At 50.9% G+C, this 13,298-nt stretch overlaps 1 protein-coding gene across 2 annotated transcripts; it reads right to left on the minus strand.

The window, feature by feature from the left end:
• Positions 1-1,131: 1,131 nt before the first annotated feature.
• CYP11B1 (cytochrome P450 family 11 subfamily B member 1) lies at positions 1,132-8,603 on the minus strand. 2 transcript variants are annotated; one of them, XM_063817438.1, is made up of 9 exons: positions 8,353-8,603; positions 7,810-7,965; positions 5,809-6,008; positions 5,468-5,671; positions 5,027-5,181; positions 4,498-4,664; positions 4,020-4,098; positions 3,743-3,940; positions 1,132-3,272 (listed from the first exon to the last, which is right to left on the minus strand). In XM_063817438.1, the coding sequence occupies exons 1-9, from the start codon at positions 8,589-8,591 to the stop codon at positions 3,159-3,161; spliced, it is 1,512 nt and encodes a 503-aa protein (XP_063673508.1). In that variant the 5' UTR covers positions 8,592-8,603; the 3' UTR covers positions 1,132-3,158. The 2 variants fall into 2 exon arrangements, with proteins under 2 accessions (XP_063673508.1, XP_016815461.2); XM_016959972.4 differs by lacking the exon at positions 3,743-3,940 and having other exon boundaries at positions 8,353-8,598.
• Positions 8,604-13,298: the final 4,695 nt, after the last annotated feature.

Here is a 13,298-nt window from a genome sequence, read left to right on the forward strand (position 1 = left end):
CTTAGAGAATATCTAAGTGGCCATGGACAGAATGGTACTAGAAATATAGATGATAAAAGCCATTCTTATGGGACTTCAAACAGAAATAAGGAACATGTTATTTGGAAACTGGGGGAAAGGTAGTCCTTGTTATAAACTGGCAAAGAACTTTGCTGAATTGACTTTATGTCCTAGTGTTTTATGTAGAGTAGAACTGGTGAGTAATTAAATAAGATATTTGGCTGAAGAGATTTCTAAGCCAAGTGTTTAAGGTGCAACTTGGTGCTCTTGAATGTTTATAGTAAAATAGAAGAAGAGAAAAATAATTTGAAGATGGATTTTTTTTTAAATCAAAAGGGAAGCAGAACTTAAAGATTTGGGAAATTGCCAGTCTGTCCATATTGCAAAATATGAGAAAGCATGTTCTGGAGACAGCACCAAGGGTGTGGCCAAGGGACCATTTGATAAGATTAGTATGGATCAGCCAGGTGTTGTTCACCAAGACAATGGAAGAATGACCCTGGAGGCATTTTAGAAATAACTGGGGCTGCCACTGTCACCACACACCCAAAGTGCAAGAGTCTAGGGGGACAGAATATTTTTAAAGGATGGGCTATATTTTTCTGTAAGACCTTGGCACTCACTCCCTTGTGCTACCTGAAGGCTCTGCTCCCCACATTCTGGAGTTCTGTTCATTGACCACCCCAAGTGGGCTCCAGTGAGCTTATGTGGGTCATGTGCCACAGTGGCTGCCCCTCCAGAGGGCACAGGTAGTAAACCTTGGTGGTGTCAACATAGGGTCATCTCTGCTGGAGTGAAGGTTGCATGAGCTGTGGGGTGTGGAAGCCTGCACCTGGATATCAAAGGGTGGAGTGGCCCACAACTTCAGGCACAAGACTGAGGCAGAGGGCTGCTGTGAAAGCCATGCCTAGTGGAGGCAGCAGAGCAGGACAGCCCAGGATCCCAGGTAGGTGAAGCTACCGGTGAGTCATTCCAGTCTGGGAGACCTGCAGGAATGCAACTCCAACTCATGAGAGCTGCACTGCAGCTGCACCCAGCCAAGCTGCAGGGGCAGAGCATCCTGAAGCCCTGAGGGAAACAACCCCTGTACCACTATGTTCAGAAGATGGAAAATCCAGTCAAAGGAGATTATTCTTGAGACTTAAGGTTTAATACTGTTTGTCACATTCAATTTTGGAGTTGCTTGAAACTTGTTACTCCTTTCTTCTTTCCTGTTTCTCCTTTCTGGAATGGGAATGTTTATCCTATGCCTCTCCAACCACTGTATTTTGGAAGCACATAACATGTTTGATTTCATAGGTTCGCAGCAAGAACAGTTGGACTCAGGATAAATTGTACCTTGAGTCTTACCCATGTTTGACTCAGATAACATTTAAATCACACTTTGGACTACAATTTTAAAGTTGATGCTAAAATGAGTTAAGATATTTGGGGCTACTGGGGAGAAATGCATGTATTTTGTATATGAGAAGGATGTAGATTTTAGAGAAACAGAAGCAGAGTAGTTTAATCTGAATTTTTGTGTCCGCCTCCAGAATTCATAGGCTGAAATCTAGTCACCAAGGTGACTATAATAGCAGGGCAGGGCCTTTGAGGGGGGAAGGGAATGCAGGCAGTGCCCTCTTGAATGCAACTGGCGTCCTTATAAAAGAGGTCTCTGTGAGCTGTCTTGCCCTTTTCCACCATGTGAGGAAACAGCAAGAAGGTTTTATCTATGAAACAAGAGGTGGGTCCTCACCAGACACAGAACCTGCTGACACCTTGATCTTAGCCTTCTAAGCCTTCAGAACCATAAGAAATAGAATTCTGATGTTTGTCAGCAACCCAGTCTATGGCGTTTTCTTAGAGCATCCTGAATAGATTAACATCAATAACTCTAGCTAGGTGTGCTCCCAACCTGGGGCACTTCATCTCCCTGTACAGGCTGAGTCCTGCAGGGCGTCCTGAAACTACTGACCACCACTGGAATGATGCCATAGGGATTTCCCCTTTCATGGGGGAACAAATGCTCTGATCCTCATCAGCCACCAGGAGCTGGCTACCGTGATCTTTGCCCTGATGAAAATCCATGGAGATAAAGACAGTCTGGCTGGGTACACTCTCAAACTGGGTGCTTCCTCTCCCTGCACGGGAGCACTGTGGAGTGGCCAGTTCAGGAGGGGTCAACTCTCTCTGCTGGGCTAGGAGCAGATGAGGCCCAAGGCAGGTTCACGTAGGGAACTGCAGCCTCCCTGTGCCCACCCCAGGTCGTGGCACATGACATGGCTCCGTATCAACCAGAGGAATGAGTCAATAAAACTCATCTGAGTCCTTGTTGGCCCAATCCTGTCTCTCCTGTTACCAAAAACATTTCTGGAACCACACCCCAGGTTCCCACCCCACATGACTCTTCCATCTTCTGACAGCATCCTCGGGACCTTCCCCAGGGGACAGCACAGGAAGCAGAGGACCCAACGCCCACTTCTGGAACAAGGCCTGGTCCATGAAAGATGAGGCCTGGGGCATGAGGCTGACACGATCAGCTGGGGAACACACATCCCTCGAGACTCAGTTGTATCACTTGAAAATGGGGATGTCAGGACAAGTGACCACAGGGGCCTTTTTATTCTACCCTGCAGGACCCTATTCCAGGGTGACAACTTTCAGAGAGCTCAGGGCATGCTCGAGCTGCCTGGGGGGCAGGCTGCAGGAGGGAACTTGACTGGACTCTGAGATGCTGGGATCCCGCTTAATGACTCTGACAGTCTGCGCAGGGGCCCTGGCCAGGGGAAAAGGAACAGGGACATGTGAGACTAGGCAGGAAGGCAAGGGACAAAACCACAGCACCCTTGCATGGCCACACGAGGAGCCTGGAGCCAGCACTGGGAGGGATGGGGGCAAACTGCCCAGAGGACACTGCTTGCTGGAGAAAGGGCCAGGTGGGGCTGGGGACAAGGTCAGGCCCTGTCAGCAAGATCTTCCCCAGCTGTGCCCTGGCATTGCTGCTTAGCTGGCAAACCCTGGTCCTAGAGGCCCTCGGGAGTTCCATTTGTGCTGGGGCTGGTTAGACAGAGGGGTGACTCAGGAAGCTGTGCATGTGGGAGAGAAGAGGGGTGGCCTGGGGTCAGGCAGAAAGGGAGGCTGGTGGCCAGGCTGGGACCCTGGGTGCAGAGACGTGATTAGTTGATGGCTCTGAAGGTGAGGAGGGGGAACGTGCTGGGCCTCAATATGAAGCTGTAGACCATCTTTATGTCCTCTTGGGTTAGTGTCTCCACCTGGAGGTGTTTCAGCACCTAGGACAGAAGCCGGGTTTCCTTCTGGCTTGGTCCGCAGCCCATGCACGTGGTGCAGCCTCCTCAGACCCTCAAAGTTGCAGAGATTATGCTGAAGGGGGAACAGCAGCCTGGCCCCCAACCTGTTTCATTCCTGACGAGCCCCACCTTACAGCCCAGGCCCAGAATTCATCCAGCCCAGGTATTGCCCAAGCCCCACTATCCTGTACAGGCTCCACCCGACTTCCCCAGTTCCCACCTGACCCGGTTTAGCAGCAACCTCACCCAGATGGTACCCTCCTCACCATACCAACTCCTGCCCAGGACCTACACAGCCTCAACCTGGCCCAGGTTCTCCCAGTACCCGCTCTGCCCAGTCCAGGAAACATGCAGGCCACTGCCACTCTGCCGAGGCCAGTCCCACATTGCTCAAGCCCCGCCCATGCTGCCCAGACCCCGCACAGGCCCCTCCCCAGCCCGGGCCTGCTCACATGGTGCAGCAGCAGCAGCATCTCTGCCTCTGCCAGGCGCCGCCCGAGGCACTGGCGCATGCCAAAGCCAAAGGGCACGTGGTAGAAGTTCCTGCCGGAGCCCCTGATGTCTAGCCAGCGCTGGGGGTTATAGCGCTCAGGCCTCGGGAACAAGGCGGGGTTGCGACCCAGAGAGTAGAGGAACACGCGCACCAATGTCTGCGGACGGTGCAGAGCGGGGATCAGGGAATGACTGGGGAGGGAGGTTCTCAGCTCGAGGGGTGTGGGGCTCACTCACCCCAGCTGGGATGTGGTAGTTCTGAAGCACCAAGTCTGAGCTCGCCACTCGCTCCAAAAACAGACCCACAGGGTAGAGCCTGGAGGTGGGGGCATCCACAGAAAGGGTCCTCAGCTGGACGGGGCTTCCTGTGCTCTCTGCACCCTTCCTACCGAAGACCCCGCAGAGGTCCCAGATCCATGGGAAGCCCAGGTCGTAGGAAGTGCTTCCTTGCACCTGCTGAGCCCGGCCAAACCTCCCCTAACTTAAGCAGCCCCAAGCGCGGAAGGACATGCCCCACGTTAATCCCCAGGGTGTTGAAGAGGGGTTCCAGAGGAAGAAGAGCTCCCTGTCCTTGAGGGGGAGGAAGAGCAGGTGCAGGGGAATGGGCTGCCCGGTGATGCTGCTTATCAGCCCCAGATTCTGTCTGCCACCACCCAGTGGGGGCTGCTCTCCAGCAGGGGGCCAGGGCCACAGGGAGGCCTCAGCCAGCACCCACCTCAAGGTCTCCTTGAGGGCCGCCCGCAGCAAGGGCAGCTCGGTGGTTGCCTTCTGGGGATGTTCACTGATGCTGGCTGCGGCGGCCAGGCTTTCCTGGCGCAGGGCCTGCTGCACGTCGGGGTTCCGAGCCAGCTCAAAGAGCGTCATCAGCAAGGGAAACACCGTCTGCAGGAGACACAGCTGCAGGGTCAGACCTTGCACAGGAGGACTCAGCCCCCGGGACACCCCTCCCAGGACAACCTCCCTGTGAGGGGTGCAGACATGCATACCCTGAGCACGACAGAGCCCAAGACTTCAAATCCTAATGCCCGTCCAAACCCCTTTCCCTGAGTCCTCCACAGAAAGGAACCCCCCATTCCAACCATGACAACCTGCAAACGTGTTTATCACATCACAATCCCAAGTAAGAAATATGGGGCCCATAGCCTGGGGATGGGACACGTGGGCGCCGTGTGACATTGGCAGGCAGTGCCTGGGAGGCAGGCTTGGCATCACCCTCTCTGGGTGGGGCTGGTTGCCGGCCTGACCGTGTCCACGCTCCCTGCAGTGAGTTCCATAGAGTTGGCCTTGATGGCATCTGGTGACAGTTCCGCATTCAACAGGAGCTCCGCCACGATGCTGGTGTACTGTTGAGGGCGGCTGAAGGCCAGTTCCTGATAGATTTTCTGGATACAGTTGTCGCCTATCCGGGGAGCGGGAGGCAGCCCTCAGACTTTGGTGCTGGGAAACATCCTTCAGTGTCCTCCTCCTGCCCAGCCTGCCCCGACACCCACGTCTCCCTGCTCTCATCCCAAATTCTCCGGATCAGCCCAGCCCAGCCCCAGCCTCACACCAATCTCCCTGGCAGGACGGTGAGGAATCCCCGACCCCTCCCTGTGGCCTCCATTCCCCACTGGGTGGTGGAGAGGGAGAAATTGGGCCCCCATGGTGTCCCTTCCCCATAGCACTGCCCGGGTCCCTGGCCTCACCGTACTGGAAGATGCAGTCCCAGGCCTCAAAGTGCTCCTTCCACACCTTGGGGCTGATCCAGCGAGACAGGCTCCTGGGCATGAACATGAGCTGGACGGTGGATTTGAACATGACCTCCAGGGCATGGAGGAAGTTCAGGCTGGCAGAACTGGGGCTGTGGCCAACCAGGCCCAGCCGCTCTCCAAAAAGGGCTAAGTTGCTGGCTGCGGGGAGGATGCACTGCTGAGCACAAGGCAGCCCCAGGCCTCCTGGCTGCCTCCCCACACTCCCTTCAGTCCCCCATCCCCGTCCCTGGCCACTCCAGGGTCTCTGAGGCTGGATCTTCCCACGTGGCCCACACCTTCTATGGTGTAGTGGAAGATGCTGGGCTGGACGTCCAGGGTCAGGCTCCCCCGGGCGTTCTGCAGCACCTTCTTCTTCAGGGCCTGGGAGAAGTCCCTGGCCACTGCATCCACCATCGGGAGGAACCTCTGCACGGCCTTGGGCGACAGCACTTCTGGATTCAGCCGCAATCGGTTGAAGCGCCATTCAGGCCCATTCCTACAGAGGCCAGGGCAGAGCTTGTGAGGCCGCCCCAGCAAGACACGCCCTGACCCGTATCCCATCCTCCTTGTCCCCAAGGGGAATCGGCCTGCAGGGAGCTGACTGGGGGCCCTGGTGGAAGCTGCCTGTTTGTGTTCGAGCTGCAGCCTTTTCTCAGAGCGGCCTCCAGGTGCTGGACAAAGGCCACTCAGGTCTAAGCAGGGATGAGACGGTAGCTTCTGCCCACAGGTACTGACAGGGTAACTGAGGTCATTCCCGGGACCTGGCGCCCCAAGTCTGGCACCACCTCACCCATGCAGGCCCTCCTTGTAGTAGGGGGGAGGGATTTTCTGCAAGAAAGGAACTGACCCCTGTTGTCAAGCTTGCCTACCTCACCCACACAGTGTCCTGAGGGGAGAGCCCCTGGCTGCCCTCTCCTCCCCGCCCTTCCCTGCCCTGGGCACAGTGCCTCTGGGGCAGCAGCCCCAGTGAAGTGTCTGCATCTTCTGCAGGACAGAAACCAAGCTTTGTGCTTCATGCCATCCTCACCTACAGCCAGAGTGCGTGGGGGCTCCATGGATGCCCCCAGGGAATGGTGGGGAGGAATTTCCCCTGTCAGCCACATTCCTGCAAAACTCCTTTATTTATGTCCAGCTGGCTGCTGTGAGCTGTTGACAGTGATGGCAGGCAGAAGATGCACATGCTCACATGCGCCCATGCAAGACCTCAACACCATGTGTGAAGAGACACATGTACACGTGTGCACAGACACTACACCCATGCCGGCACCTGCACATGCACACACAGAGACACTCATGCACACACACCACACATACATGCACACAGACACATGTGCACACACGCATGCACACACAACACGTGCAAATGCAGGTACAGAGAAGCGCACAGGGTGTGCACAGATGCAAGACACACACACATACAGGTGCGCTCCCCTTCCTTCCGTTATGTGCACCCAGCCTTCTGGACTTGCCTTCCTGGGTCCTGACTCCCTCCCAGATGTCATCTGTAGGCCAGCCTCAGTGAAGGCCCCCACCCTTGGGTGCCCTTTTACCTAAACCCCACTATTCCCAAAAGCGTTCTCCTCCTGCCACGAGTGGGGGCTGTCGCCACTGTGACATCCTCGTCCAGTCCTTCCCCCGTCCTAATGACAACATTCCTGCAGGTGACCGACTCCAAGCATCAGCCTCTCCCTGCCCACCTGACCAGGCGCCACCCTCTCCACGGGCCAGGAAACATCCTCCCCAGTGCCATCAACCGCCCCACCTCGTGCCTTGCTTCTGAGAACAATGGAGCCACCAGCCATCTGCATCCCCACCTGCCTCCTGCCCCGGACTGTCCCCATCAGGAAGGTTTGCCAGGACTGCAGGGACCCTGAGCGCCCTGAGGGAGGCTGCGGCCCCAGCGAACACCAGGCTCAGCACTCAGCCTGTGACCTGGGCCAGTGGGAGTCCCCTTCTCAGGGCCTCAGTTTTCTGACCTATGGGAAGGAGAGTCCCCAGACCGCAAGAGAAAGCAGCCGCCGAGGTTGGTGCAGAGCGGGTTCTCACTACACAGAAGGGCTCATTGCTCTGCGTCTTCTCTGCAGAGGTGCCCGTGCCCATTTCTCCACCACCGCCCTGCTTCCCCAACCCACAGGGCAGACGCGACCCCACGGAATGGCCGTCCTCTGGGCCGGGTGCTCACCCTCACTGCCCACCACAGGGGCCCAGGGCAGATGTGCTTTCGGGTCCTGCCTCTCTCGCCTCCCACCTACACCCAGGCTGCCCACCCTGCTCCCAGCTCCCAGCTCGCCGCTTACAGCAAGAAGACGCCACATTTGTGCCCACGATGTTGTCTGTAGGCCACCCAGGGCTCCAGGCTCATCCTGTGGGGATGTAGGCTGTCCACCTGCTGCAGCTTCTCCACGTCCTCCGGCAGCATCACACACACCATGCCTGCTCCTCCCAAGTCGTACCTGTGGGGCCAAGCACGAGGCCCTGCTGGATGGGGCCATGTCCCCGCTAGCCCCACCCTGCAGTCCCAATCCAAAGTGTCTCCTGTCCACCCTCCCCTCTCCTGGATTAGCGGCTTCACAGCTAAAGCCCTCCTGCTGACTGCCCGTAACCTCTTAACTTCAGTGCCTCTGAGTCCTGCCCTCTCTGCAGCGAGCTGGGATTTGCTCTGCACCATCCCCTGCCCTGGCAGCGCCACAGACCAGCACGTGCTGCACTCCTTCCCCATCTTCCAAAGGATGCAGAGTGCCGGGACCTGCTGGGAATGGCAGTGCTGAGTGCCCGGCAGGGTCCTGGGCAGCAAGGGCAGGGCTCTGGGTGTTCCCAGCGAGGGCCAGGGAGGGCTTTACCTGAAAATGGGCCCCAGTTCCTGGAAGGTCTGGTGTACTTCCAGGTGCAGGTCCTCATAACCCTGCTCCCTCCAGATCTGCAGCAGCCTCAGCCACCTGTTGCCTGGATGCCGGGGCATGGCTTCAAAGGGCAGCACTGTTCTGGGGACCCGGGCGGCTCTCGTGCCCAGTGCCTGTGCCCTTTGCAGGGACAGCCAGGGCACTGCCATGCACACCTCTGCCTTTGCCCTGAGTGCCATTCCAATGCTCCCTCCACCCTGTTCAGCTGCAATCCTTTTATCTTGCCTGGTGCCTTGCCTTCGAGAGGGATCACGTCATGGGAGAACTGGCCCTGGATCTGCCTGAGAAACCGAGGGCAGAGGTCAGGGCTGGAGGCAGGGACTCATTGGGGGTGCATGAGCGTAGACGGGAAAAGGACTCTCCCTCCTCCTCCAGGGCTGAGAGGAGCAAGATGGATGGGGCCCTTATCTTATCCAAGAGCCTTGGATTGATTATTCATCTCCTTGCAAGGTTTATAGCAAAAAACGAGGGAATGAGTTGGCATGAATTGTATTAAACCACATGTATTTTTTTTACTTTTTAAAAATTTTAGTGCAATCAAACTAGAACTCAGGATTAAGAAACTCACTCAAAACCGCTCAACTACATGGAAACTGAACAACCTGCTCCTGAATGACTACTGGGTACGTAACAAAATGAAGGCAGAAATAAAGATGTTCTTTGAAACCAACAAGAACAAAGACACAGCATACCAGAATCTCTGGAACACATTCAAAGCAGTTTGTAGAGGGAAATTTATAGCACTAAATGCCCACAAGAGAAAGCAGGAAAGATCCAAAACTGACACCCTAACATCACAATTAAAAGAACTAGAAAAGCAAGAGCAAACACATTCAAAAGCTAGCAGAAGGCAAGAAATAACTAAAATCAGTGCAGAACTGAAGGAAATAGAGACACAAAAAACCCTTCAAAAAATTAATGAATCCAGGAGCTGGTTTTTTGAAAGGATCAACAAAATTGATAGACCGCTAGCAAGACTAATAAAGAAAAAAAGAGAGAAGAATCAAATAGATGCAATAAAAAATGATAAAGGGGATATCACCACCGAGCCCACAGAAATACAAAAACTACCATCAGAGAATACTACAAACACCTCTATGCAAATAAACTAGAAAATCTAGAAGAAATGGATAAATTCCTCGGCACATACACTCTCCCAAGACTAAACCAGTAAGAAGTTGAATCTCTGAATAGACCAATAACAGGATCTGAAATTGTGGCAATAATCAATAGATTACCAACCAAAAAGAGTCCATGACCAGATGGATTCACAGCCGAATTCTACCAGACGTACAAGGAGGAACTGGTACCATTCCTTCTGAAACTATTCCAATCAATAGAAAGAGAGAGAATCCTCCCTAACTCATTTTATGAGGCCAGCATCATCCTGATACCAAAGCCGGGCAGAGACACAACCAAAAAAGAGAATTTTAGACCAATATCCTTGATGAACATTGATGCAAAAATCCTCAATAAAATACTGGCAAACCGAATCCAGCAGCACATCAAAAAGCTTATCCACCATGATCAAGTGGGCTTCATCCCTGGGATGCAAGGCTGGTTCAATATATGCAAATCAATAAATGTAATCCAGCATATAAACAGAACCAAAGACAAAAACCACATGATTATCTCAATAGATGCAGAAAAGGCCTTTGACAAAATTCAACAACCTTCATGCTAAAAACTCTCAATAAATTAGGTATTGATGGGACGTATCTCAAAATAATAAGAGCTATCTATGGCAAACCCACAGCCAATATCATACTGAATGGGCAAAAACTGGAAGCATTCCCTTTGAAAACTGGTACAAGACAGGAATGCCCTCTCTCACCACTCCTATTCAACATAGTGTTGGAAGTTCTGGCCAGGGCAATTAGGCAGGAGAAGGAAATAAAGGGTATTCAATTAGGAAAAGAGGAAGTCAAATTGTCCCTGTTTGCAGACGACATGATTGTATATCTAGAAAACCCCATTGTCTCAGCCCAAAATCTCCTTAAGCTGATAAGCAACTTGAGCAAAGTCTCAGGATACAAAATCAATGTACAAAAATCACAAGCATTCTTATACACCCTTAACAGACAAACAGAGAGCCAAATCATGAGTGAACTCCCATTCACAATTGCTTCAAAGAGAATAAAATACTTAGGAATCCAACTTACAAGGGATGCGAAGGATCTCTTCAAGGAGAACTACAAACCACTGCTCAATGAAATAAAAGAGGATACAAACAAATGGAAGAACATTCCATGCTCATGGGTAGGAAGAATCAATATCGTGAAAATGGCCATACTGCCCAAGGTAATTTATAGATTCAATGCCATCCCCATCAAGCTACCAATGACTTTCTTCACAGAATTGGAAAAAACTACTTTAAAGTTCATATGGAACCAAAAAAGAGCCTGCATCACCAAGTCAATCCTAAGCCAAAAGAACAAAGCTGGAGGCATCACGCTACCTGACTTCAAACTATACTACAAGGCTACAGTAACCAAAACAGCATGGTACTGGTACCAAAACAGAGATATAGATCAATGGAACAGAACAGAGCCCTCAGAAATAATGCCGCATATCTACAACTATCTGATCTTTGACAAACCTGAGAAAAACAAACAATGGGGAAAGGATTCCCTATTTAATAAATGGTGCTGGGAAAACTGGCTAGCCATATGTAGAAAGCTGAAACTGGATCCCTTCCTTACACCTTATACAAAAATTAATTCAAGATGGATTAAAGACTTAAACGTTAGACCTAAAACCATAAAAACCCTAGAAGAAAACCTAGGCATCACCATTCAGGACATAGGCATGGGCAAGGACTTCATGTCTAAAACACCAAAAGCAATGGCAACAAAAGCCAAAATTGACAAATGGGATCTAACTAAACTAAAGAGCTTCTGCACAGCAAAAGAAACTACCATCAGAGTGAACGGGCAACCTACAAAATGGGAGAAAATTTTCGCAACCTACTCATCTGACAAAGGGCTAATATCCATAATCTACAATGAACTCAAACAAATTTACAAGAAAAAAACAACCCCATCAAAAAGTGGGCAGAGGATATGAACAGACACTTCTCAAAAGAAGACATTTATGCAGCCAAAAGACACATGAAAAATTGCTCATCATCACTGGCCATCAGAGAAATGCAAATCAAAACCACAATGAGATACCATCTCACACCAGTTGGAATGGCAATCATTAAAAAGTCAGGAAACAACAGGTGCTGGAGAGGACGTGGAGAAATAGGAACACTTTTACACTGTTGGTGGGACTGTAAACTAGTTCAACCATTGTGGAAGTCAGTGTGGCGATTCCTCAGGGATCTAGAACTAGAAATACCATTTGACCCAGCCATCCCATTACTGGGTATATACCCAAAGGACTATAAATCATGCTGCTATAAAGACACATCACACGTATGTTTATTGCAGCACTATTCACAATAGCAAAGACTTGGAACCAACCCAAATGTCCAACAATGATAGACTGGATTAAGAAAATGTGGCACATATACACCATGGAATACTGTGCAGCCATAAAAAATGATGAGTTCATGTCCTTTGTAGGGACATGGATGAAATTGGAAATCATCATTCTCAGTAAACTATCGCAAGGACACAAAACCAAACACCACATGTTCTCACTCATAGATGGGAATTGAACAATGAGAACACATGGACACAGGAAGGGGAACATCACACTCTGGGGACTGTTGTGGGGTGGGGGAAGGGGGGAGGGATAGTATTAGGAGATATACCTAATGCTAAATGACGAGTTAATGGGTGCAGTGCACCAACATGGCACATGTATACATATGTAACTAACCTGCACATTGTGCACATGTACCCTAAAACTTAAAGTATAATAATAATAATAAAAATAAAAATAATTTTATTTCATTAACTTTTAGTTGACAATTAAAATTACATGTATCTATCCTGTACAGCATGATGTTTTGAAATACGTATATAAAATCTGAAATATAATTTCTGCCACAATCAAGCTAAATAATATGTTTATTAGCTCAGACACTTTTTTTGTGTGTTTAGAATACATCAAGTCTACTCTCTTAGAGATTTTCAAGTCCGTGGTTATTAACCACGGTTCCATGTCACATCATCAATCTCTTGGCCTTTTTCCCCCTGGCTAACTGAAACTTTGTATCCTTTCACCTGCTGACCAACGTCTCCCCACCGCAACCCTCCAGGTACCTCTGCCTCCCTGCCCTCAACTGCTGGTAGCCACCATTCCACTCTCTGTTTCTGTGGGTTCTATTTTTTTAGATTCCACAGTATAAGTGAGATTATGTGTTGGTGTTTGCTTTTTTTGTGCCTGGCTTATTTTTTATTTATTTATTTATTTTTGAGACAGAGTCTCACTCTGTTACCCAGGCTAGAGTGCAGTGGTGCAATCTTGGCTCACTGCAAGCTCCACCTCCCGGGTTTATGCCATTCTCCTGCCTTAGCCTCCCCGGTAGCTGGGACTATAGGCGCCCACCACCACGCCTGGCTAATTTTTTTGTATTTTTAGTAGAGACAGGGTTTCACCGTGTTAGCCAGGATGGTCTCGATCTCCTGACCTCGTGATCCACCCGCCTCGGCCTCCCAAAGTGCTGGGATTACAGGCATGAGCCACCGCGCCTGGCCGTGCCTGGCTTATTTCACATAACCATTTTCCAGCTTCATCCATGTTGTCACAAATAATAGATTTCCTTATTCTTTTAAGGCTGAATTAAAGCCTTTGTGTCTATATTCCACATTTTCTTTATTCATCTGTTGATGGACACTTAGGTTGATTCCATTATTGTGAATAATGCTGCAATCAACATGGGAGTGCAGGTATCTCTTCAGCATACTGATTTCATTTCCTTTATCTATGTAGAT

Source organism: Pan troglodytes, chromosome 7 (assembly GCF_028858775.2).
Source record: "Pan troglodytes isolate AG18354 chromosome 7, NHGRI_mPanTro3-v2.0_pri, whole genome shotgun sequence".
Lineage (NCBI taxonomy): Eukaryota > Metazoa > Chordata > Mammalia > Primates > Hominidae > Pan > Pan troglodytes.